The sequence below is a fragment of the Lagopus muta genome, chromosome 34 (genome assembly GCF_023343835.1).
Source record: "Lagopus muta isolate bLagMut1 chromosome 34, bLagMut1 primary, whole genome shotgun sequence".
Lineage (NCBI taxonomy): Eukaryota > Metazoa > Chordata > Aves > Galliformes > Phasianidae > Lagopus > Lagopus muta.
In genome coordinates this window covers 227,452-253,134 of record NC_064466.1, presented here as the reverse complement: position 1 = coordinate 253,134, position 25,683 = coordinate 227,452, and the positions used below count along the sequence as shown (strand labels likewise).

The window sequence follows — 25,683 nt, the reverse complement described above, 5'->3', positions numbered from 1 at the left end:
CAGGTGGTGGCCAGGATTGGGGGCCATAAGTGTCCAAATGTAGTGGCCCCAAGTGTCAGGTCCTTGGTGGCCCCAAGTGTCCAGATTTGGTGGCCCCAAGCACCCAGATCCTTGGTGGCCCCATGGAAGTCAGGTGGCCACAAATGTCCATATCTGGTGGCCCCAAACACCCAGTTCTTGGTGGCTTCATTGAAATCTGGTGGCCTCAAGTGTCCTGATTCAGTGGCCCCAAGTGCCGGGGTCCTTGGTGGCCCCAAGTGTCCAGATCTGGTGTCCCCAAGCACCCAGATTCCTTGGTGGCCCCATTGAAGTCAGGTGGCCACAAGTGTTCAGATCCTGTGACTTCAATCCCACAGCTCCTTGGTGGCCCCACTGGGGACCGGTGGCCCTAAACGTCCAGATTTGGTGGCCCCAAGTATCAGGGTCCTTGGTGGCCCCAATTGTCCAGATCTGGTGGCTCCAAGCTCCTTGTTCCTGATGGCCCCATTGAAGTCTGGTGGCCCCAAGCACCCAGCTTTTGGTGGCTTCATTGAAATCTGGTGGCCTCAAGTGTCCTGATTTAGTGGCCCCAAGTGTTGGGGTCCTTGGTGGCCCCAAGTGTCCAGATTTGGTGGCCCCAAGTGTCCAGATCCTTGATGTCCCCAAGCACCCAGATTCCTTGGTGGCCCCATTGAAGTCTGGTGGCTCCAAGTGTTCAGATCCTTGTTGGCCACAAATGTCCAGATCTGGTGACTTCAATCCCACAGCTCCTTGGTGGCCCCACTGGGGACCGGTGGCCCTAAACGTCCAGATTTGGTGGCCCCAAGTATCAGGGTCTTTGGTGGCCACAAACTTCCAGATCTGGTGGCTCCAAGCTCCTTGTTCCTGATGCCCCCATTGAAGTCTGGTGGCCCCAAGCACCCAGACTTTTGGTGGCTTCATTGAAATCTGGTGGCCTCAAGTGTCTTGATTTAGTGGCCCCAAGTGTTGGGGTCCTTGGTGGCCCCAGGTGTCCAGATCTGGTGTCCCCAAGCACCCAGATCCTTGGTGGCCCCATTGGAGTCAGGTGGCCTCAAGTGTCCAGTTCCTTGTTGGCCACAAATGTCCAGATCTGGTGACTTCAATCCCACAGCTCCTTGGTGGCCCCATTGGGGACTGGTGGCCTCAAACGTCCAGATCTGGTGACCACAAATGTCCAGATTTGGTGGCCCCAAGTGTCAGGGTCCTTGGTGGCCCCAAATGTCCAGATCTGGTGGCCCCAAGCACCCAGATTCCTTGGTGGCCCCATGGAAGTCAGGTGGACACAAGTGTTCAGATCCTGTGACTTCAATCCTACAGCTCCTTGGTGGCCCCACTGGGGACTGGTGGCCCCAGATGTCAAGATTTGTTGGCCCCAAGTGTCAGGTCCTTGGTGGCCCCAAATGTCCAGATCTGGTGTCCCCAAGCACCCAGATCCTTGGTGGCTCCATTGGAGTCAGGTGGCTCCAAGTGTTCAGATCCTTGTTGGCCACAAATGTCCAGATCTGGTGACTTCAATCCCACAGCTCCTTGATGGCCCCACTGGGGACCGGTGGCCCCAAACATCCAGATTTGGTGGCCCCAAGTGTCCAGATCTGGTGGCTCCAAGCTTCTTGTTCCTGATGTCCCCATTGAAGTCTGGTGTCCCCAAGCACCCAGATCCTTGGTGGCCCCATTGGAGTCAGGTGGCCACAAATGTCCAGATCTGGTGATTTCAATCCCACAGCTCCTTGGTGGCCCCACTGGGGACTGGTGGCCCCAAATGTCAAGATTTGGTGACCACAGATGTCCAGATTTGGTGGCCCCAAGTGTCCAGATCTGGTGATTTCAATCCTACAGCTCCTTGGTGGCCCCACTGGGGACTGGTGGCCCCAAATGTCCAGATTTGGTGGCCCCAAGTATCAGGGTCCTTGGTGGCCCCAAGTGTCCAGATTTGGTGGCCCCAAGCACCCAGATTCCTTGGTGGCTTCATTGAAATCTGGTGGCCTCAAGTGTTCAGATCCTTGTTGGCCACAAATGTCCAGATCTGGTGACCTCAATCCCACAGCTCCTTGGTGGCCCCACTGGGGACTGGTGGCCCCAAATGTCCAGATTTGGTGGCCCCAAGTATCAGGGTCTTTGGTGGCTCCAAGTGTCCAGATCTGGTGGCTCCAAGCTCCTTGTTCCTGATGGCCCCATTGAAGTCTGGTGGCCCCAAGCAGGCAGCTCTTGGTGGCTTCATTGAAATCTGGTGGCCTCAAGTGTCCTGATTCAGTGGCCCCAAGTGTTGGGGTCCTTGGTGGCCCCAAGTGTCCAGATCTGGTGTCCCCAAGCACCCAGATTCCTTGGTGGCTCCATTGGAGCCAGTGGCTCCAAGTGTCCAGATCCTTGTTGGCCACAAATGTCCAGATCTGGTGACCTCAATCCCACAGCTCCTTGGTGGCCCCACTGGGGACCGGTGGCCCCAAATGTCCAAATATGGTGGCCCCAAGTATCAGGGTCTTTGGTGGCCCCAAGTGTCCAGATCTGGTGTCCCCAAGCACCCAGATCCTTGGTGGCCCCATTGGAGTCAGGTGGCCACAAATGTCCAGATCTGGTGATTTCAATCCTACAGCTCCTTGGTGGCCCCACTGGGGACTGGTGGCCCCAAATGTCCAGATTTGGTGGCCCCAAGTATCAGGGTCCTTGGTGGCCCCAAGTGTCCAGATTTGGTGGCCCCAAGCACCCAGATTCCTTGGTGGCCCCATTGAAGTCTGGTGGCTCCAAGTGTTCAGATCCTTGTTGGCCACAAATGTCCAGATCTGGTGACTTCAATCCCACAGCTCCTTGGTGGCCCCACTGGGGACCGGTGGCCCCAAATGTCCAGATTTGGTGACCACAAATGTCAAGATTTGGTGGCCCCAAGTATCAGGGTCTTTGGTGGCCCCAAGTGTCCAGATCTGGTGGCTCCAAGCTCCTTGTTCCTGAAGGCCCCTTTGAAGTCTGGTGGCCCCAAGCACCCAGACTTTTGGTGGCTTCATTGAAATCTGGTGGCCTCAAGTGTCCTGATTTAGTGGCCCCAAGTGTTGGGGTCCTTGGTGGCCCCAAATGTCCAGATCTGGTGTCCCCAAGCACCCAGATTCCTTGGTGGCCCCATTGAAGTCTGGTGGCTCCAAGTGTTCAGATCCTTGTTGGCCACAAATGTCCAGATCTGGTGACCTCAATCCCACAGCTCCTTGGTGGCCCCACTGGGGACCGGTGGCCCCAAATGTCCAGATTTGGTGTCCCCAAGTGTCAGGGTCTTTGGTGGTCCCAAATGTCCAGATCTGGTGGCTCCAAGCACCCAGATCCTTGGTGGCCCCATTGGAGTCAGGTGGCCACAAATGTCCAGATCTGGTGACTTCAATCCCACAGCTCCTTGGTGGCCCCACTGGGGACTGGTGGCCCTAAACGTCCAGATTTGGTGGCCCCAAGTATCAGGGTCTTTGGTGGCCCCAAGTGTCCAGATCTGGTGGCTCCAAGCTCCTTGTTCCTGATGTCCCCATTGAAGTCTGGTGGCCCCAAGCAGGCAGCTCTTGGTGGCTTCATTGAAATCTGGTGGCCCCAAGTGTCCAGATCTGGTGGCCCCAAGCACTCAGATTCCTTGGTGGTCCCATTGAAGTCAGGTGGCCACAAGTGTTCAGATCCTGTGACTTCAATCCCACAGCTCCTTGGTGGCCCCACTGGGGACCGGTGGCCCCAAATGTCCAGATTTGGTGGCCCCAAGTATCAGGGTCTTTGGTGGCCACAAACTTCCAGATCTGGTGGCTCCAAGCTCCTTGTTCCTGATGTCCCCTTTGAAGTCTGGTGGCCCCAAGCACCCAGACTTTTGGTGGCTTCATTGAAATCTGGTGGCCTCAAGTGTCCTGATTTAGTGGCCCCAAGTGTTGGGGTCCTTGGTGGCCCCAAGTGTCCAGATTTGGTGGCCCCAAGCACCCAGATCCTTGGTGGCCCCACTGAAGTCTGGTGGCCACGAATGTCCATATCTGGTGGCCCCAAACACCCAGTTCTTGGTGGCTTCATTGAAATCTGGTGGCCTCAAGTGTCCTGATTCAGTGGCCCCAAGTGTTGGGGTCCTTGGTGGCCCCAAGTGTCCAGATTTGGTGTCCCCAAGCACCCAGATTTCTTGGTGGCTCCATTGGAGTCAGGTGGCTCCAAGTGTTCAGATCCTTGTTGGCCACAAATGTCCAGATCTGGTGACTTCAATCCCACAGCTCCTTGGTGGCCCCACTGGGGACCGGTGGCCCCAAATGTCCAGATTTGTTGGCCCCAAGTATCAGGGTCTTTGGTGGCCCCAAGTGTCCAGATCTGGTGGCTCCAAGCTCCTTGTTCCTGATGGCCCCTTTGAAGTCTGGTGGCCCCAAGCACCCAGCTTTTGGTGGCTTCATTGAAATCTGGTGGCCTCAAGTGTCCTGATTCAGTGGCCCCAAGTGCCGGGGTCCTTGGTGGCCCCAAGTGTCCAGATCTGGTGTCCCCAAGCACCCAGATTCCTTGGTGGCCCCATTGGAGTCAGGTGGCCTCAAGTGTCCAGTTCCTTGTTGGCCACAAATGTCCAGATCTGGTGACCTCAATCCCACAGCTCCTTGGTGGCCCCATTGGGGACTGGTGGCCCCAAATGTCCAGATTTGTTGGCCCCAAGTATCAGGGTCTTTGGTGGCCCCAAGTGTCCAGATCTGGTGGCCCCAAGCACCCAGATTCCTTGGTGGCCCCATGGAAGTCAGGTGGACACAAGTGTTCAGATCCTGTGACTTCAATCCTACAGCTCCTTGGTGGCCCCACTGGGGACTGGTGGCCCCAGATGTCAAGATTTGTTGGCCCCAAGTGTCAGGTCTTTGGTGGCCCCAAGTGTCCAGACCTGGTGGCTCCAAGCTCCTTGTTCCTGATGCCCCCATTGAAGTCTGGTGGCCCCAAGCACCCAGACTTTTGGTGGCTTCATTGAAATCTGGTGGCCTCAAGTGTCCTGATTCAGTGGCCCCAAGTGTTGGGGTCCTTGGTGGCCCCAAGTGTCCAGATTTGGTGGCCCCAAGCACCCAGATTCCTTGGTGGCCCCATTGGAGTCAGGTGGCCACAAGTGTTCAGATCCTTGTTGGCCACAAATGTCCAGATCTGGTGACCTCAATCCCACAGCTCCTTGGTGGCCCCACTGGGGACCGGTGGCCCCAAATGTCCAGATTTGGTGACCACAAATGTCCAGATTTGGTGTCCCCAAGTGTCGTGGTCCTCGGTGGCCCCAAGCGTCCAGATTTGGTGTCCCCAAGCACCCAGATTCCTTGGTGGCCCCATTGGAGTCAGTTGGCCACAAGTGTTCAGATCCAATGATGTCAATCCCACAGCTCCTTGGTGGCCCCACTGGGGACCGGTGGCCCCAAATGTCCAGATTTGGTGGCCCCAAGTATCAGGGTCTTTGGTGGCCACAAACTTCCAGATCTGGTGGCTCCAAGCTCCTTGTTCCTGATGTCCCCTTTGAAGTCTGGTGGCCCCAAGCACCCAGACTTTTGGTGGCTTCATTGAAATCTGGTGGCCTCAAGTGTCCTGATTTAGTGGCCCCAAGTGTTGGGGTCCTTGGTGGCCCCAAGTGTCCAGATTTGGTGGCCCCAAGCACCCAGATCCTTGGTGGCCCCACTGAAGTCTGGTGGCCACGAATGTCCATATCTGGTGGCCCCAAACACCCAGTTCTTGGTGGCTTCATTGAAATCTGGTGGCCTCAAGTGTCCTGATTCAGTGGCCCCAAGTGTTGGGGTCCTTGGTGGCCCCAAGTGTCCAGATTTGGTGTCCCCAAGCACCCAGATTTCTTGGTGGCTCCATTGGAGTCAGGTGGCTCCAAGTGTTCAGATCCTTGTTGGCCACAAATGTCCAGATCTGGTGACCTCAATCCCACAGCTCCTTGGTGGCCCCATTGGGGACTGGTGGCCCCAAATGTCCAGATTTGTTGGCCCCAAGTATCAGGGTCTTTGGTGGCCCCAAGTGTCCAGATCTGGTGGCCCCAAGCACCCAGATTCCTTGGTGGCCCCATGGAAGTCAGGTGGACACAAGTGTTCAGATCCTGTGACTTCAATCCTACAGCTCCTTGGTGGCCCCACTGGGGACTGGTGGCCCCAGATGTCAAGATTTGTTGGCCCCAAGTGTCAGGTCTTTGGTGGCCCCAAGTGTCCAGACCTGGTGGCTCCAAGCTCCTTGTTCCTGATGCCCCCATTGAAGTCTGGTGGCCCCAAGCACCCAGACTTTTGGTGGCTTCATTGAAATCTGGTGGCCTCAAGTGTCCTGATTCAGTGGCCCCAAGTGTTGGGGTCCTTGGTGGCCCCAAGTGTCCAGATTTGGTGGCCCCAAGCACCCAGATTCCTTGGTGGCCCCATTGGAGTCAGGTGGCCACAAGTGTTCAGATCCTTGTTGGCCACAAATGTCCAGATCTGGTGACCTCAATCCCACAGCTCCTTGGTGGCCCCACTGGGGACCGGTGGCCCCAAATGTCCAGATTTGGTGACCACAAATGTCCAGATTTGGTGTCCCCAAGTGTCGTGGTCCTCGGTGGCCCCAAGCGTCCAGATTTGGTGTCCCCAAGCACCCAGATTCCTTGGTGGCCCCATTGGAGTCAGTTGGCCACAAGTGTTCAGATCCAATGATGTCAATCCCACAGCTCCTTGGTGGCCCCACTGGGGACCGGTGGCCCTAAACGTCCAGATTTGGTGGCCCCAAGTATCAGGGTCTTTGGTGGCCACAAACTTCCAGATCTGGTGGCTCCAAGCTTCTTGTTCCTGATGCCCCCATTGAAGTCTGGTGGCCCCAAGCAACCAGCTTTTGGTGGCTTCATTGAAATCTGGTGGCCTCAAGTGTCCTGATTTAGTGGCCCCAAGTGTCAGGGTCCTTGGTGGCCCCAAGTGTCCAGATCTGGTGTCCCCAAGCACCCAGATCCTTGGTGGCCCCATGGAAGTCAGGTGGCCACAAGTGTTCAGATCCGATGATGTCAATCCCACAGCTCCTTGGTGGCCCCACTGGGGACTGGTGGCCCCAAATGTCAAGATTTGGTGGCCCCAAACGTCCAGATTTGGTGGCCCCAAACGTCCAGATTTGTTGGCCCCAAGTGTCATGGTCCTTGGTGGCCCCAAAAGTCCCGATCTGATGGCCCCAATCTCCCCATTCCTGGTGGCCCCATGGAAGTCCGGTGTCACCAGCTGCCCAACTCTTGGTGGCCCCATTGAAACTCGGTGGCCACCCCCCACGCCTGGTCCCTGCTGACCCCCCCCCCCTTTACCCACAGTGGTCCCACACCTTCCTGCTCATCAACACGGCCGGGCTGCAGGGCTACGAGCTCTTCTTCAAGACACGCGAGCTGAAGAAGAAATGGCTGGAGCAGTTTGAGATGGCCCTGTAGGTGACCTCACAACATTGGGACCGGATGGGATGCGCCCCACTGAGGGGTTGGGTGCCCCTATGGGGGTCGAGTTGCCCCCCTTAGGACCCCCCCTCATCCTTGGCCAGGTCCAACATCTTCCCAGAGCACGCCCTGGCGGATGGACACGACTTCCAGATGTTCTCCTTTGAGGACACCACGTCCTGTAGGGCCTGCCAGATGCTGCTGAGGTAGGGGGGCAGTGGGGGGGGGGGGGGGACTGGGGGGGGCTGGGGGGGCGTGGGGGGAAGGGGAAGGTGCCAGAGGTGGGGGGTGAGGTCATCAGGGGTCAAGGATTGGGGTAGTTTGGGGTCTGGGTGGGTCAAGGATTGGGGTGGAGTTTGGGGGGTCAAGGATTGGGGTGAAGGTTGGGTGGGTCAAGGACTGGGGTGGAGTTTGGGGGGGGCTCAAGGATTGGGGTGAAATTGGGGGTCAGGGATTGAAGATTGGGGGACAGTTAGGATTGGGGTGGATTTGGGGGGGCTGAAAGATTGGGGTGAAGGTTGGGTGGGTTTAGGATTGGGGTGAAATTGGGGGGGCTCAAAGATTGGGGTGCAGGTTGGGTGGGTTTAGGATTGGGGTGGATTTGGGGGGTCAGGGATTGAAGATTGGGGGACAGTTAGGATTGGGGTGGATTTGGGGGTGAAGGTTGGGTGGGTTTAGGATTGGGGTGAAGTTTGGGGGGCTCAAAGATTAGGGTGAAGGTTGGGTGGGTTTAGGATTGGGGTGGAGTTTGGGGGGCTCAAAGATTAGGGTGAAGGTTGGGTGGGTTTAGGATTGGGGTGAAATTGGGGGTCAGGGATTGAAGATTAGGGGAGGGTTAGGATTGGGGAGGACTTTGGATGGGTTCAGGATTGGGGTGAAGTTGGGAAGGGGGTTAAAGATCGGAGGGTATTTCGGGATAGTCAAGATTTGGGGTGAATATTGGGGACGGGGGTCAGGCATTGGAGTGAAGTTTGGGGAGTTCAGGATTGGGGTGAGGGCAAAGTTGACGGGGTAAAAGTCAAGAATGGGTTGAGTCCCATAGAATCCGAGGGTCGCCCCCCTTTGCCGACGGCGCCCCCACATCCCCCCCTGCACCCCACTGACCCCAAACTGTCCCCCCCCACAGAGGGACGTTCTACCAGGGCTACCGCTGCAACCGGTGCCGGGCTCCTGCGCACAAGGAATGTTTGGGGAGGATGGGGACCTGCGGAGCCGGTGAGATGAGTTGTGGGGTTTGGGGGAGCGGGTTGATGTGGGGCGGGGGGTTGGGGTGCTATGGGGTGGGGAACGGAGGGGAGTGGGGCGGGGGATGGGGTGCTATGGGGTGAGTGATGCCCCCAGGAGTTGTGGAATCCGCTGAGGAGGGCCGCCAGCCCCAAAAGGAATAGAAGTAGCATAAGGAATTAATTGGGGTGGGTGTTAATTGGCCCCCCAACTAACGAGCCGTTCCTCTTCCGCCTCAGATCCGAGCTCTGGCAACAGGAAGGTAAGGGCGAAACGGGTGAAAAAGGCACCGAATTCGGGAGGTGCCGGCGGTGCCGTCGCCTCCTTGGGTCTCAATGGGGTTCTGTTGGTCCCCCAGATGAAATCCCAGCGCCCGGCTCATGAGAACAAGGCTGCAGACCTGGGTGAGCACAGCTTGGGGGGCACGGGTCGATGGGTCCAAGCGTTTTGGGGGGTCCGTGGCTTCGCAGCACCCCATATCACGTCTCCTCCTTCCTATAGGGTTGCCCAAGATGGAGGCGAACCAGCTGGGGGGCTCGGGTCGATGGGTGCAGGCGTTTTGGGGGCCCCGTGGCTTCGCAGTGCCCCATATCACGTCTCCTCCTTCCTATAGGGTTGCCCAAGATGGAGGCAAACCAGCTGGGGGGCTCGGGTCGATGGGTCAGGGCGTTTTGGGGGGTCCGTGGCTTCGCAGCGCCCCATATCACATCTCCTCCTTCCTATAGGGTTGCCCAAGATGGAGGCGAACCAGCTGGGGGGCTCGGGTCGATGGGTCAGGGCGTTTTGGGGGTCCCGTGGCTTCGCAGCGCCCCATATCACGTCTCCTCCTTCCTATAGGGTTGCCCAAGATGGAGGCGAACCAGCTGGGGGGCTCGGGTCGATGGGTCAGGGTGTTTTGGGGGGGTCTGTGGCTTCGCAGCGCCCCATATCACGTCTCCTCCTTCCTATAGGGTTGCCCAAGATGGAGGCGAACCAGCACTACAGCGGGGTGCCCCCACCGCCGGGAAATGTGGGTCCTGCCCTACGTCTCAGCCCTGGGGACGTCGTGGAGGCAACGGTGGCGGAGGCGGAGCAGCTGTGGTGGCAGGTGGGGGGTCAGCGGGGGTGGCGAGGGGCGACGGCGTGGGGGGCGGGAGGGGGGGTCTTCCATGGGGGGGGGGGTCACGGCTATGGGGACTGATCCCACCAGGTTGGGACAGGATGGACCCCAAAATGGGGACAGGAGCCCTATGGCCATCGTAGGGATAGATCCCCACGGCCGCGTCAGGTTGGACCCCATAGTGGGGACAAATCCCCTATAAGCATTGAAGGGATGGATCCCCATCGTGGGGGCAGATCCTTTATGGCCAGATGGGTCCCCACGGCTGTGTCAGGATGGATCCCATAGTGGGGATGGATCCCCTATAACCATTGTAGGGATGGAGCCTCACTATTGGGACAGATCCTTTATGGCCATGATGAAGGTGGGTCTCCATGGCTGTGTCAGGATGGATCCTATAGAGGGGCCAGATCCCCTATAACCACTGTAGGGATGGATCTCCATCGTGGGGCAAATCCTATATGGCCAGATGGGTCTGCACGGCTGTGTCAGGATGGACCCCATAGTGGGGACAGATCCCCTATAACCACTGTAGGGATGGATCTCCATTATGGGGGCAGATCCTTTATGGCCAGATGGGTCTCCATGGCTGTGTCAGGATGGACCCCATAGTGGGGATGGATCCCCTATAATCATTGTAGGGATGGACCCTCACTTTTGGGGCAGATCCCTTATGGACATGATGAAGGTGGGTCTCCATGGCTGTGTCAGGATGGATCCTATAGTGGGGACAAATCCCCTATAACCACTAATAGTGGGGACGGATCCCCTATAACCATTGTAGGGATGGACTCTCACTACTAGGACAGATCCTATATGGCCATGATGAAGGTGGGTCTTAATGGACAGGTCAGGATGGACCCCATAGTGGGGACAAATCCCCTATAACCATTGTAGGCATGGATCTCCATCGTGGGGGCAGATCCTTTATGGCCAGATGGGTCTCCACAACCTTGTTGGGATGGATCCCATAGTGGGGACAGATCCCCTATAACCACTGTAGGGATGGACCCTCACTACTGGGACAGATCCTTTATGGCCATGATGAAGGTGGGTCTCTGTGTTGTGTCAGGATGGACCCCAAAGTGGGGATGGATCCCCTATGACCGTTGTAGGGACAGGCCTTCAATGTGGGGGCAGATCCTTTATGGCCATGTTGAAGGTGGGTCTCCATGGCCGTGTCAGGACAGACCCCATAGTGGGGACAAATCCCCTATAACCACTGATAGTGGGGACAAATCCCCTATGACCATTGTAGGGATGGATCTCCATTGTGGGGGCAGATCCTTTATGGCCATGATGAAGGTGGGTCTCTGTGGTTGTGTCAGGATGGATCCCATAGTGGGGATGGATCCCCTATAACCATTGTAGGGATGGACCCTCACTATGGGGGCAGATCTTTTATGGCCATGACGAAGGTGGGTCTCCATGGCCACTTCAGGTTGGACCCCATAGTGGGGACAGATCCCTTATAACCATTGTAGGGATGGACCCTCACTATTGGGGCAGATCCTTTATGGCCATGATGAAGGTGGGTCTCCATGGCTGTGTCAGGATGGATCCTATAGTGGGGATGAATCCCCTATAAGCATTGTAGGGATGGATCTCCATCGTGGGGCAGATCCTTTATGGCCAGATGGGTCCCTATGGCTGTGTTGGGATGGACCCCATAGTGGGGGTAGATCCCCTATAACCATTGTAGGGATGGACCCCCACTTTTGGGACAGATCCTTTATGGCCATGATGAAGGTGGGTCTCCATGGCTGTGTCAGAATGGATCCTATACAGGGGCCAGATCCCCTATAACCACTGTAGGGATGGATCTCCATCATGGGGCAAATCCTATATGGCCAGATGGGTCCCCACGGCCGCGTCAGGATGGACCCCATAGTGGGGACAAATCCCCTATAACCATTGTAGGGATGGATCTCCATCGTGGGGGCAGATCCTTTATGGCCATGATGAAGGTGGGTCTCCATGGCTGTGTTGGGATGGATCCCATAGTGGGGACAAATCCCCTATAACCACTGATAGTGGGGACAAATCCCCTATGACCATTGTAGGGATGGATCTCCATTGTGGGGGCAGATCCTTTATGGCCATGATGAAGGTGGGTCTCTGTGGTTGTGTCAGGACAGACCCCATAGTGGGGACAAATCCCCTATAACCATTGTAGGGACAGGCCTTCAGTGTGGGGGCTGATCCCTTATGGCCATGATGAAGGTGGGTCTTAATGGACACGTCAGGTCAGACCCCATAATGGGGACGGATCCCCTATAAGCATTGTAGGGATGGATCTCCATCATGGGGGCAGATCCTTTATGGCCATGATGAAGGTGGGTCTTAATGGACACGTCAGGTCAGACCCCATAATGGGGACAAATCCCCTATAACCATTGTAGGGATGGATCTCCATTGTGGGGACAGATCCTTTATGGCCATGATGAAGGTGGGTCTCCATGGCTGTGTCAGGATGGATCCTATAGAGGGGACGGATCCCCTATAACCATTGTAGGGATGGACCCTCACTTTTGGGGCAGATCCTTTATGGCCATGATGAAGGTGGGTCTCCATGGCCACATTAGGATGGACCCCATAGTGGGGACAGATCCCCTATAACCACTGATAGTGGGGACGGATCCCCTATAACCACTGTAGGGATGGATCTCCATCGTGGGGCAGATCCTTTATGGCCAGATGGGTCTCCACAACCTTGTCGGGATGGATCCCATAGTGGGGACAAATCCCCTATGACCATTGTAGGGATGGATCTCCATCGTGGGGGCAGATCCTTTATGGCCATGACGAAGGTGGGTCTCTGTGGTTGTGTCAGGACAGACCCCAAAGTGGGGATGGATCCCCTATAACCATTGTAGGGACAGGCCCTCAATGTGGGGGCAGATCCTTTATGGCCATGATGAAGGTGGGTCTTAATGGACACGTCAGGTCAGACCCCATAATGGGGACAAATCCCCTATAACCATTGTAGGGATGGATCTCCATCATGGGGGCAGATCCTTTATGGCCATGATGAAGGTGGGTCTCCATGGCTGTGTCAGGATGGACCCCAAAGTGGGGACAAATCCCCTATAACCACTGATAGTGGGGACAAATCCCCTATAACCATTGTAGGGATGGATCTCCATCATGGGGCCAAATCCTTTATGGCCAGATGGGTCTCCCTGGCTGTGTCAGGACAGACCCCATAATGGGGACGGATCCCCTATAACCATTGTAGGGATGGATCTCCATCGTGGGGGCAGATCCTTTATGGCCATGATGAAGGTGGGTCTCCATGGCTGTGTCAGGATGGATCCTATAGAGGGGACAAATCCCCTATAAGCATTGTAGGGATGGACCCTCACTATTGGGACAGATCCTTTATGGCCATGATGAAGGTGGGTCTCCATGGCTGTGTCAGAATGGATCCTATAGAGGGGCCAGATCCCCTATAACCATTGTAGGGATGGATCTCCATCATGGGGCAAATCCTATATGGCCAGATGGGTCTGCACGGCTGTGTCAGGATGGACCCCATAGTGGGGACGGATCCCCTATAACCACTGTAGGGATGGATCTCCATTATGGGGGCAGATCCTTTATGGCCAGATGGGTCTCCATGGCTGTGTCAGGATGGACCCCATAGTGGGGATGGATCCCCTATAATCATTGTAGGGATGGACCCTCACTTTTGGGGCAGATCCCTTATGGACATGATGAAGGTGGGTCTCCATGGCTGTGTCAGGATGGATCCTATAGTGGGGACAAATCCCCTATAACCACTAATAGTGGGGACGGATCCCCTATAACCATTGTAGGGATGGACTCTCACTACTAGGACAGATCCTATATGGCCATGATGAAGGTGGGTCTTAATGGACAGGTCAGGATGGACCCCATAGTGGGGACAAATCCCCTATAACCATTGTAGGCATGGATCTCCATCGTGGGGGCAGATCCTTTATGGCCAGATGGGTCTCCACAACCTTGTTGGGATGGATCCCATAGTGGGGACAGATCCCCTATAACCACTGTAGGGATGGACCCTCACTACTGGGACAGATCCTTTATGGCCATGATGAAGGTGGGTCTCTGTGTTGTGTCAGGATGGACCCCAAAGTGGGGATGGATCCCCTATGACCGTTGTAGGGACAGGCCTTCAATGTGGGGGCAGATCCTTTATGGCCATGTTGAAGGTGGGTCTCCATGGCCGTGTCAGGACAGACCCCATAGTGGGGACAAATCCCCTATAACCACTGATAGTGGGGACAAATCCCCTATGACCATTGTAGGGATGGATCTCCATTGTGGGGGCAGATCCTTTATGGCCATGATGAAGGTGGGTCTCTGTGGTTGTGTCAGGATGGATCCCATAGTGGGGATGGATCCCCTATAACCATTGTAGGGATGGACCCTCACTATGGGGGCAGATCTTTTATGGCCATGACGAAGGTGGGTCTCCATGGCCACTTCAGGTTGGACCCCATAGTGGGGACAGATCCCTTATAACCATTGTAGGGATGGACCCTCACTATTGGGGCAGATCCTTTATGGCCATGATGAAGGTGGGTCTCCATGGCTGTGTCAGGATGGATCCTATAGTGGGGATGAATCCCCTATAAGCATTGTAGGGATGGATCTCCATCGTGGGGCAGATCCTTTATGGCCAGATGGGTCCCTATGGCTGTGTTGGGATGGACCCCATAGTGGGGGTAGATCCCCTATAACCATTGTAGGGATGGACCCCCACTTTTGGGACAGATCCTTTATGGCCATGATGAAGGTGGGTCTCCATGGCTGTGTCAGAATGGATCCTATACAGGGGCCAGATCCCCTATAACCACTGTAGGGATGGATCTCCATCATGGGGCAAATCCTATATGGCCAGATGGGTCCCCACGGCCGCGTCAGGATGGACCCCATAGTGGGGACAAATCCCCTATAACCATTGTAGGGATGGATCTCCATCGTGGGGGCAGATCCTTTATGGCCATGATGAAGGTGGGTCTCCATGGCTGTGTTGGGATGGATCCCATAGTGGGGACAAATCCCCTATAACCACTGATAGTGGGGACAAATCCCCTATGACCATTGTAGGGATGGATCTCCATTGTGGGGGCAGATCCTTTATGGCCATGATGAAGGTGGGTCTCTGTGGTTGTGTCAGGACAGACCCCATAGTGGGGACAAATCCCCTATAACCATTGTAGGGACAGGCCTTCAGTGTGGGGGCTGATCCCTTATGGCCATGATGAAGGTGGGTCTTAATGGACACGTCAGGTCAGACCCCATAATGGGGACGGATCCCCTATAAGCATTGTAGGGATGGATCTCCATCATGGGGGCAGATCCTTTATGGCCATGATGAAGGTGGGTCTTAATGGACACGTCAGGTCAGACCCCATAATGGGGACAAATCCCCTATAACCATTGTAGGGATGGATCTCCATTGTGGGGACAGATCCTTTATGGCCATGATGAAGGTGGGTCTCCATGGCTGTGTCAGGATGGATCCTATAGAGGGGACGGATCCCCTATAACCATTGTAGGGATGGACCCTCACTTTTGGGGCAGATCCTTTATGGCCATGATGAAGGTGGGTCTCCATGGCCACATTAGGATGGACCCCATAGTGGGGACAGATCCCCTATAACCACTGATAGTGGGGACGGATCCCCTATAACCACTGTAGGGATGGATCTCCATCGTGGGGCAGATCCTTTATGGCCAGATGGGTCTCCACAACCTTGTCGGGATGGATCCCATAGTGGGGACAAATCCCCTATAAGCATTGTAGGGATGGACCCTCACTATTGGGACAGACCCTTTATGGAGAGATGCGCCCCCACGGCTGTGTCAGGACGGACCCCAAAGTGGGGCCGGGTTCCTACAGCCGTACTGAGGATGGGTCTCCATGTGGGGCTTTGTCTGCAGGGCAGGAACGTGGTCAATGGTGAGACGGGCTGGTTCCCCTGTGCTGCTGTCAGACCCTTCATCTGTGTGAGTACAGGGACCCCAAAACACCCTGAGATCCCCTACAACGTCTCCAAGGAGCTGCAAGGGCTGGGCACGGTGGGGATGTGCCCCATATGTTGGATGTTTCGTGGGATGTGGGGGTGTCTGTGGGATATGGGGGTGGGATATGGGGGTGTCTGTGGGATATGGGGGTGACTGTGGGATATGGGGGTGTCTGTGGGATATGGGGGTGACTGTGGGATATGGAGGTGTCTATGGGATATGGGGGTGTCTGTGGGATAAAGGGTGGGATATGGGGTTGTCTGTGGGATATGGGGGTGTCTACGGGATAAGGGGGTGTCTGTGGGATACGGGGGTGGGATATGGGGGTGTCTATGGGATATGGGGGTGGGATATGGGACATGGGGGTGGGATATGGGGGTGTCTATGGGATATGGGGGTGTCTGTGGGATATGGGGGTGTCTGTGGGATATGGGGTTTCTGTGGGATAAGGGGGTGGGATATGGGATATGGGGGTGACTGTGGGATAAGGGGGTGGGATATGGGGTTGTCTGTGGGATATGGGGTTGTCTGTGGGATAAGGGGTTTCTGTGGGATATGGGGGTGGGATAAGGGGGTGTCTGTGGGATATGGGGGTGGGATATGGGGGTGGGATATGGGGTTGTCTGTGGGATAAGGGGGTGTCTGTGGGATGTGGGGGTGAGATATGGGGGTGTCTATGGGATATGGGGCTGTCTGTGGAATATGGGGGTGTCTGTGGGATATGGGGTTGTCTGTAGGATAAGGGGGTGGGATATGGGGGTGTCTGTGGGATATGGGGGGGGATATGGGGGTGTCTGTGGGATATGGGGTTGTCTGTGGTATAAGGGGGTGTCTATGGGATAAGGGGGTGTCTGTGGGATATGGGGGTGTCTGTGGGATATGGGGGTGGGATATGGGGTTGTCTGTGGGATATGGGGTTGTCTGTGGGATATGGGGGTGGGATATGGGGGTGTCTGTGGGATAAGGGGGTGGGATATGGGGGTGTCTGTGGGATTTGGGGGTGTCTGTGGGATATGGGGGTGTCTGTGGGAGAAGGGGGCGGGATATGGGGGTGTCTGTGGGATATGGGGGTGTCTGTGGGATATGGGGTTGTCTGTGGGATAAGGGGGTGACTGTGGGATATGGGGGTGGGATATGGGGTTGTCTGTGGGATAAGGGGGTGTCTGTGGGATATGGGGGTGGGATATGGGGTTGTCTGTGGGATATGGGGGTGTATGTGGGATAAGGGGGTGTCTATGGGATAAGGGGGTGTCTGTGGGATATGGGGGTGTCTGTGGGATATGGGGGTGAGATATGGGGCTGTCTGTGGGATATGGGGTGTCTGTGGGATATGGGGGTGGGATATGGGGGTGTCTGTGGGATATGGGGGTGTCAGTGGGATATGGGGTGGGATATGGGGGTGTCTGTGGGATAAGGGGGTGTCTGTGGGATATGGGGGTGGGATATGGGGGTGGGATATGGGGTTGTCTGTGGTATAAGGGGGTGTCTATGGGATAAGGGGGTGTCTGTGGGATATGGGGGTGGGATATGGGGTTGTCTGTGGGATATGGGGGTGTCTGTGGGATATGGGGGCTTTGGGGGAGGCGCCCTCTGCCCCCCTTCATCCCCATCCCTCCCTCTGCCCCACAGGCGCCGCTGCCGGATCTCTCTGTCTACCTCTGGTCAGTGTTGGGGTCCCCTCGAATCCCACCCCATAACCCCAAATTGTCTTTTAAGGCCTCCATAGTCGCCGGCCCCTCACCCCAATCCTCACCCCATAGCCACAGGGACCCAACGAATCCTTCACCTCATCATTTTTGGGGTCACCCTATGGCCTCAAACCCTCATCAAGTCACCAGAGTCACCCCAGCACACAGACCCTCCCCCATCCTTCCCCGGAGCCCCATAGATCCTATACAACCCTCCCCCCCCCCCCCATATCACCCCATAACAACAATGGGGTGCAGATTTGGGGGTCTCAGAAGCCCACCCTTCCCCACCCCAGGTACGCCGGCCCCATGGAAAGGGGGGAAGCGGAACAGATCCTGACCCCCCGCTCTGATGGCACGTTCCTGGTGCGGCAGCGGGTGAAGGACACGGGAGAATTTGCCATCAGCATCAAGTAGGGTTTGGGGGGCATCCGTGGGGACGAGCCTCAGGATTTGGGGGGGGGTCGGGTGGTGACGATGGGGGGGATGTAGGGAGGTCCTCCATGGTGTATGGCGGTCAGATTGGAAGGGTAGGGATGGATCTTGAGAGTGGGGTGGAGGTGATGGTGGTGGGATGGGTGGGATTTGGGTAAGGGGTGGAGGTGGTGGGATGGGGGGGATTTGGGGTATGGGGTGGGATGGAGGTGATGGGTGGGTGGGTAGGATTTGGGTATGGGGTGGGATGGAGGTGGTGGTGGTGGTAGGATGGATGGGATTTGGGTATGGGAATGGATGGAGGTGGGTGGGTAGGATTTGGGGTGTGGGGTGGGATGGAGGTGGTGGGATGGGTAGGATTTGGGTATGGGGTGGAGGTGGTGGGATGGGTGGGATTTGGGTTCTGGGGTGGGATGGAGGTGTTGGGATGATTAGGATTTGGGTATGGGGTGGGATGGAGGTGATGGGATGGGTAGGATTTGGGTATGGGGTGGAATAGAGGTGGTGGTGGGTAGGATTTGAGTATGGGGTGGGATGGAGGTGATGGGATGGGTGGGATTTGGGGTATGGGGTGGGATGGAGGTGGTGGTGGTGGTATTGGGATGGGTGGGATTTGGTTATGGGGTGGGATGGAGGTGGTGATGGTGGTGGGATGGGGAGGATTTGGGTATGGGGTGGTATGGAGGTGGTGGTGGGATGGGTTGGATCTGGGTTATGGGGTGGGATAGAGGTGGTGGGGTGGGTAGGATTTGGGTATGGGGTCGGGGTGATGGGATGGGTGGCATTTGGGTTCTGGGGTGCGATGGAGGTGGTGGTGGGATCGATTGGATTTGGGTTGTGGGGTGGAATGGAGGTGGTGGTGGTGGTATTGGGATGGGTGGGATTTGGGTTATAGGGTGGGATGGAGGTGATGGGTGGGTGGGATTTGGGGATGGGATCAGAGGGGGGGTGGTGGCAGTGCCCAGCCCCACATCCCCCTGCCCAGGTACCGTGCGGAGGTGAAGCACATCAAGGTGATGACGGGCGAGGGGCTGTATCGCCTCAACGAGAAGAAGGCCTTCAAGGGGCTGGTGGTGAGCGTCGGACCCCCATTCCCCGTCCTCTCACCCCAACCCCGCTGCCTGGGGGAAGCAGGATGGGGCTGGGGGCTTGTGGTGACCCCACCGTCGCATCCCCCATAGGATCTGGTAGAGTTCTACCAGTGCAACTCGCTCAAGGATTGCTTCAAGGCTCTGGACACGGCCCTGCTGGTGCCATTCAAGGAGCCCGAGAGGAGGACCAGCCCACGACCCCCTGGTAGGATGTGGGGCAGGGATTGGGGGGGGATGGTGGGTTGGATGGGGGAAGGTCCGCCATGGGGTTTGGATGGACGTGGTGGGGTCCACCGGGATGAGTGGTGGTGGAACAGAGGCAGCAGGGACCCACGGGAGGTGGTGGTGGTGGGATGGGGGGCAGAGGAGGTGGTGGTGGGTGGGGTGGGATTTGGGATGTGGGGTGGGATGGAGGTGGTGGGATGTGTAGGATTTGGGTTATGGGGTGGGGTGGAGGTGGGTGGGTAGGATTTGGGGTAGGGGGGTGGGATGGAGGTGGTGGTGGTGATGGGATGATTAGGATTTGGGATATGGGATGGAGGTGGTGGAATGGGTGGGATTTGGGATATGGAGTGGGATGGAGGTGGTGGTAGTGGGATGAATAGGATTTGGTGTGTGGGGCGGGATGGAGGTGGAGGGATGGGTGGGATTTGGGTATGGGATGGGATGGAGGTGGGTGGGAAGGATTTGGTTATGGGGTGGGATGGAGGTGGTGGTGATGGGATGATTAGGATTTGGGATATGGGATGGAGGTGGTGGGATGGGTGGGATTTGGGGTGTGGGGTGGGATGGAGGTGGTGGTGGTGGGATGGATGGGATTTGGGTATGGGAATGGATGGAGGTGGGTGGGTAGGATTTGGGGTATTGGGGTGGGATGGAGGTGGTGGTGATGGTGGTGGGATGGGGTAGGATTTGGGTATGGGGTGAAGCTGATGGGATAGGTAGGATTTGGGATATGGGGTGGGATGGAGGTGGTGGTGGTGGGATGAATAGGATTTGGGATATGGGATGGAGGTGGTATTGGTGGGTGGGTAGGATTTGGGGTATGGGGTGGGATGGAGGTGGTGGGATGTGTAGGATTTGGGTTATGGGGTGGGGTGGAGGTGGGTGGGTAGGATTTGGGGTATGGGGGTGGGATGGAGGTGGTGGTGGTGATGGGATGATCAGGATTTGGGATATGGGATGGAGGTGATGGGATGGGTGGGATTTGGGGTGTGGGGTGGGATGGAAGTGGTGGTGGTGGTGGGGTGGGGTAGGATTTGGGTATGGGGTGGGATGGAGGTGGTGGTGGCAGTGGGATGAATAGGATTTGGGATATGGGATGGAGGTGGTATTGGTGGGTGGGTAGGATTTGGGGTATGGGGTGGGATGGAGGTGGTGGGATGGGTGGGATTTGGGTTATATGGTGGGATGGAGGTGGTGGTGGTGTTGGGATGGATGGGATTTGGGTATGGGGTGGGATGGAAGTGGTGGTAGTGGTGGTGGGATGGGGTAGGATTTGGGTATGGGGTGAAGCTGATGGGATGGGTAGGATTTGGGATATGTGGTGGGATGGAGGTGGTGGTGGTGATGGGATGGGGATGGAGGTGGTGGGATGGGTAGGATTTGGGGTAGGGGGTGGGATGGAGGTGGTGCTGGTGATGGGATGATTAGGATTTGGGATATGGGATGGAGGTGATGGGATGGATGGGATTTGGGTATGGGAATGGATGGAGGTGGGTGGGTAGGATTTGGGGTATTGGGGTGGGATAGAGGTGGTGGGCTGGGTGGGATTTGGGTTATGGGGTGGGATGGAGGTGGTGGTGGTGATGGGATGATTAGGATTTGGGATATGGGATGGAGGTGATGGGATGGGTGGGATTTGGGGTAGGGGGTGGGATGGAGGTGGTGGTGGTGTTGGGATGGATGGGATTTGGGGTATGGGAATGGATGGAGGTGGGTGGGTCGGATTTGGGATATGGGGCAGGATGGAGGTGGTGGGGTGGGTGGGAATTGGGGTGTGGGGTGGGATGGAGGTGGTGGTGGTGATGGGATGATTAGGATTTGGGATATGGGATGGAGGTGGTGGAATGGGTGGGATTTGGGATATGAGAGCGACGAGTTGGGATGGGTTGAGTTGTGGGGTGACAGCAATGGGGGTTTGGGGGGGTTGGGGGAGGAAGATGGGGTGGCGGTGGGGCAGAGTTTTGGGGTCCATCATTATGGATGGCAGAAAGGAGGAATGGCTGAGAGCAACGAGTTGGGATGGGTTGAGTTGTGGGGTGACAGCAATGGGGATTTGGGGGGGGTTGGGGGGGGAGGAAGATGGGGTGGCAGTGGGGCAGAGTTTTGGGGTCCATCATTATGGATGGCAGAAAGGAGGAACGGCCGAGAGCGATGAGTTGGGGTGGGTTGAGTTGTGGGGTGACAGCAATGGGGATGTGGGGGGGGGTTGGGGGGGGAGGAAGAAGGGGAGGAAGTGGGGCAGAGTTTTGGGGGTCCATCATTATGGATGGCAGAAAGGAGGAACGGCCGAGAGCGACGAGTCGGGATGGGTTGAGTTGTGGGGTGACAGCAATGGGGATTTGGGGGGGGGGGGGAGGAAGATGGGGTGGCAGTGGGGCGGATTTTTGGGGGTCCATCATTATGGATGGCAGAAAGGAGGAACGGCCGAGAGCGACGAGTTGGGGTGGGTTGAGTTGTGGGGTGATGGGTTGAGTTGTGGGGTGACAGCAATGGGGATTTGGGGGGGGGGGGGAGGAAGATGGGGTGGCAGTGGGGCAGAGTTTTGGGGTCCATCATTATGGATGGCAGAAAGGAGGAACGGCCGAGAGCAATGAGTCGGGATGGGTTGAGTTGTGGGGTGATGGGTTGAGTTCTGGGGTGACAGCAATGGGGATTTAGGGGGGGCTGGGGGGGGGGAGGAAGATGGGGTGGCAGTGGGGCAGAGTTTTGGGGTCCATCATTATGGATGGCAGAAAGGAGGAACGGCCGAGAGCGACGAGTCGGGATGGGTTGAGTTGTGGGGTGACAGCAATGGGGATTTGGGGGCGACGAGTCGGGATGGGTTGAGTTGTGGGGTCACAGCAATGGGGATTTGGGGGGGGGGGGAAGATGGGGTGGCGGTGGGGCAGAGTTTTGGGGTCCATCATTATGGATGGCAGAAAGGAGGAACGGCTGAGAGTGACGAGTTGGGATGGGTTGAGTTGTGGGGTGATGGGTTGAGTTGTGGGGTGACAGCAATGGGGATTTGGGGGGGTTGGGGGGGGTGGAAGAAGGGGAGGCTCGGCCATGGGGTGGGCTGTGGGGTGACCCATTCTTAACCCCCCAAACCCCACAGGGGCCGTGCGTAATTTCGGGTCGGCCAAAGCTCGCTATGATTTCTGCGCCCGCGACCGGACGGAGCTGACGCTGCGGGAAGGGGACATCATCCGCGTGCTCAGCAAAAAGGGGCATCCGGGATGGTGGAAAGGGGAGATCTATGGGCGGGTACGGCCCCACAGAACCCCCACGACCCCTTTTCCCCTCTCCCCGCCCCATAGGGCCTCACCCCATATCCTTCCTCCTCCCCCCCCCCCAGGTCGGATGGTTCCCCGCCAACTACGTGGAGGAGGATTATTCGGAGTATTGCTGACCGCAGGACCCCTCAATGTCCCCCCCTTTCCCTCCCCTACATCCCCCAACCAACCCCACACCTTCTGCACCCCCCCCCCCCCCCTTTTTGAGGTCACTGCATCCCCTCCTTCCCCCTTTAATTAATTTATGCCTCCAAAGAGAGCAATAAAAAAGGGCGAGGACGAGGCTGCGGGGTTGGATTTGCTGGGACGGGATCCAGGGATCGGGGCGAGGAATGGGGCCAAGGTCCCAAGGGTGATCGATGGATGGGGGGAAGGGACCCAGCGTGGGCCGTGGGGCCCAAAGTCTGCGGGAAGGGACGCGGGTGTGGGGGGGGTGGGGAGGGAGGTTATGGGGTCGGGGGCGTCAGGGAGGGATGCAGGCGTTGGGGTAGGAAACGAGGAGGAGGTTATGGGGCCGGCGCATTGGTGACCCTAAGAAGGGGGAACCGGTGGATGCAGATCAGGCTGGAGCGAGGAACTGCCCCCAAATGGCCCGAAATTGTCCCCAAAAATGGACCTTTGAATCCTGTTCTTGAGGCTGGATGGGAGGTCGGATGCTAAAAGCGAGAGAACGGACCCAAAAACATCAGGTTTGAGCTTGCGAGGGGCCTTAAAATGGGGTTTTGAGACCCAACGGAGGGGTCCCAGCCCCTGGGTGGGCAGTTCAACGCACCCCAAAGCTGAAAACTGTGGGATTTCTGTAGGGTCCTTGGGGTCTCCTCCAGATTCTTGGGGTCCCCATGGGCTCATCAGAGTCTCCTTGAGCATCTTTTGGGGTCTCCATGGGGTCTCCTTGAGTATTTTGGGGCCTTCAAGGTCTCCTTCAATCTCTTGGGGCCTTCAAGGTATCCTTGAATCTCTTGAGCCTCTTGGGATTTCTTGGGGTCTCCTTCAGATTCTTGGGGTCCCCATGGGCTCATCAGAATCCCCTTGAGCATCTTTTGGGGTCTCCATGGGGTCTCCTTGAGTATTTTGGGGCCTTCAAGGTCTCCTTCAATCTCTTGGGGCCTTCAAGGTCTCTTTCAACCTCTTGGGGTCTTCACGGACTCCTCAGAATCTCTTTGAGCATCCTGGGGTCTCTTTGTGCTCTTTAGGGACTCTTGGAGCATCTTGGGGTCTCTGTGGGGTCCATGGGGTCTCCTTGAGCACCTTGGGGCCTTCAAGGTCTCCTTGAATCTCTTGAGTCTCTTGGAATTTCTGTAGGATTCTTGGGGTCTCCTTCAGATTCTTGGGGTCCCCATGGGCTCATCAGAGTCCCCTTGAGCATCTTTTGGGGTCTCCATGGTGTCTCCTTGAGTATTTTGGGGCCTCCAAGGTCTCCTTCAATCTCTTGGGGTCTTCACGGGCTCCTCAGAATCTCTTCGAGCATCCTGGGGTCTCTTTGTGTCCTCTGGGGTCTCTTGGAGCATCTCGGGGTCTCTGTGGGGTCCATGGGGTCTCCTTGAGCGCCTTGGGGCCTTCAAGGTCTCCTTCAATCTCCTGGGGTCTTCATGGGCTCCTCAGAATCTCTTGAGCCTCTGGGGATTTCTGTAGGGTCCTTGGGGTCTCCTCCAGATTCTTGGGGTCCCCATGGGCTCATCAGAATCCCCTTGAGCATCTTTTGGGGTCTCCATGGTGTCTCCTTGAATCTCTTGGGGCCTTCAAGGTCTCCTTCAATCTCTTGGGGTCTTCATGGGCTCCTCAGAATCTCTTCGAGCATCCTGGGGTCTCTTTGTGTCCTCTGGGGTCTCTTGGAACATCTTGGGGTCTCTGTGGGGTCCATGGTGTCTCCTTGAGTATTTTGGGACCTCCAAGGTCTCCTTGAATCTCTTGGGGCCTTCAAGGTCTCCTTCAATCTCTTGGGGTCTTCATGGGGGTCCTCAGAATCTCTTGAGCCTCTTGGGATTTCTGTAGGATCCTTGGGGTCTCCTCCAGATTCTTGGGGTCCCCATGGGCTCATCAGAGTCCCCTTGAGCATCTTTTGGGGTCTCCATGGGGTCTCCTTGAGTATTTTGGGGCCTCCAACGTCTCCTTCAATCTCTTGGGGTCTTCAAGGTCTCCTTCAATCTCTTGGGGTCTTCACGGGCTCCTCAGAATCTCTTTGAGCATCCTGGGGTCTCTTTGTGTCCTCTGGGGTCTCTTGGAGCATCTCGGGGTCTCTGTGGGGTCCATGGGGTCTCCTTGAATCTCCTGGGGTCTTCATGGGCTCCTCAGAATCTCTTGAGCCTCTGGGGATTTCTGTAGGGTCCTTGGGGTCTCCTTCAGATTCTTGGGGTCCCCATGGGCTCATCAGAATCCCCTTGAGCATCTTTTGGGGTCTCCATGGTGTCTCCTTGAGTATTTTGGGGCCTTCAAGGTCTCCTTCAACCTCTTGGGGTCTTCACGGGCTCCTCAGAATCTCTTCGAGCATCCTGGGGTCTCTTTGTGTACTCTGGGGTCTCTTGGAACATCTTGGGGTCTCTGTGGGGTCCATGGGGTCTCCTTGAGTATTTTGGGACCTCCAAGGTCTCCTTGAATCTCTTGGGGCCTTCAAGGTCTCCTTCAATCTCTTGGGGTCTTCATGGGCTCCTCAGAATCTCTTGAGCCTCTGGGGATTTCTGTAGGATTCTTGGGGTCTCCTTCAGATTCTTGGGGTCCCCATGGGCTCATCAGAATCCCCTTGAGCATCTTTTGGGGTCTCCATGGGGTCTCCTTGAGTATTTTGGGGCCTTCAAGGTCTCCTTCAATCTCTTGGGGCCTTCAAGGTCTCTTTCAACCTCTTGGGGTCTTCACGGACTCCTCAGAATCTCTTTGAGCATCCTGGGGTCTCTTTGTGCTCTTTGGGGACTCTTGGAGCATCTTGGGGTCTCTGTGGGGTCCATGGGGTCTCCTTGAGCGCCTTGGGACCTCCAAGGTCTCCTTGAGTGCCTTGGGACCTCCTAGGTCTCCTTCAATCTCTTGGGGTCTTCAAGGTCTCCTTCAATCTCTTGGGGTCTTCACGGGCTCCTCAGAATCTCTTGAGCCTCTTGGCATTTATTGGGGTCTCCTTCAGATTCTTGGGGTCCCCATGGGCTCATCAGAATCCCCTTGAGCATCTTTTGGGGTCTCCATGGTGTCTCCTTGAGTATTTTGGGGCCTCCAAGGTCTCCTTGAATCTCTTGGGGTCTTCATGGGGTCCTCAGAATCTCTTGAGCCTCTGGGGATTTCT

At 56.6% G+C, this 25,683-nt stretch overlaps 1 protein-coding gene and 1 long non-coding RNA gene across 2 annotated transcripts in view; both read left to right on the top strand.

Moving 5' to 3' along the window:
• LOC125686310 (proto-oncogene vav-like) overlaps positions 1-22,599 on the top strand; it is a gene marked incomplete at its 5' end in the record, with an annotated part of 38,547 nt that extends 15,948 nt beyond the window's left edge. Inside the window, 13 exon segments of the mRNA XM_048930090.1 lie at positions 7,250-7,359; positions 7,471-7,572; positions 8,493-8,581; positions 8,830-8,852; positions 8,949-8,994; positions 9,541-9,677; positions 15,624-15,689; positions 17,337-17,368; positions 17,692-17,808; positions 18,816-18,903; positions 19,012-19,126; positions 22,241-22,389; positions 22,481-22,599. Of these exon segments, the coding sequence (XP_048786047.1) occupies positions 7,250-7,359; positions 7,471-7,572; positions 8,493-8,581; positions 8,830-8,852; positions 8,949-8,994; positions 9,541-9,677; positions 15,624-15,689; positions 17,337-17,368; positions 17,692-17,808; positions 18,816-18,903; positions 19,012-19,126; positions 22,241-22,389; positions 22,481-22,534 (1,128 nt within the window).
• On the top strand, positions 5-4,661 carry LOC125686312 (uncharacterized). The gene is made up of 3 exons (XR_007373736.1): positions 5-597; positions 989-1,045; positions 4,143-4,661. It is a non-coding gene; the product is annotated as an uncharacterized LOC125686312 (long non-coding RNA).
• Positions 22,600-25,683: the final 3,084 nt, after the last annotated feature.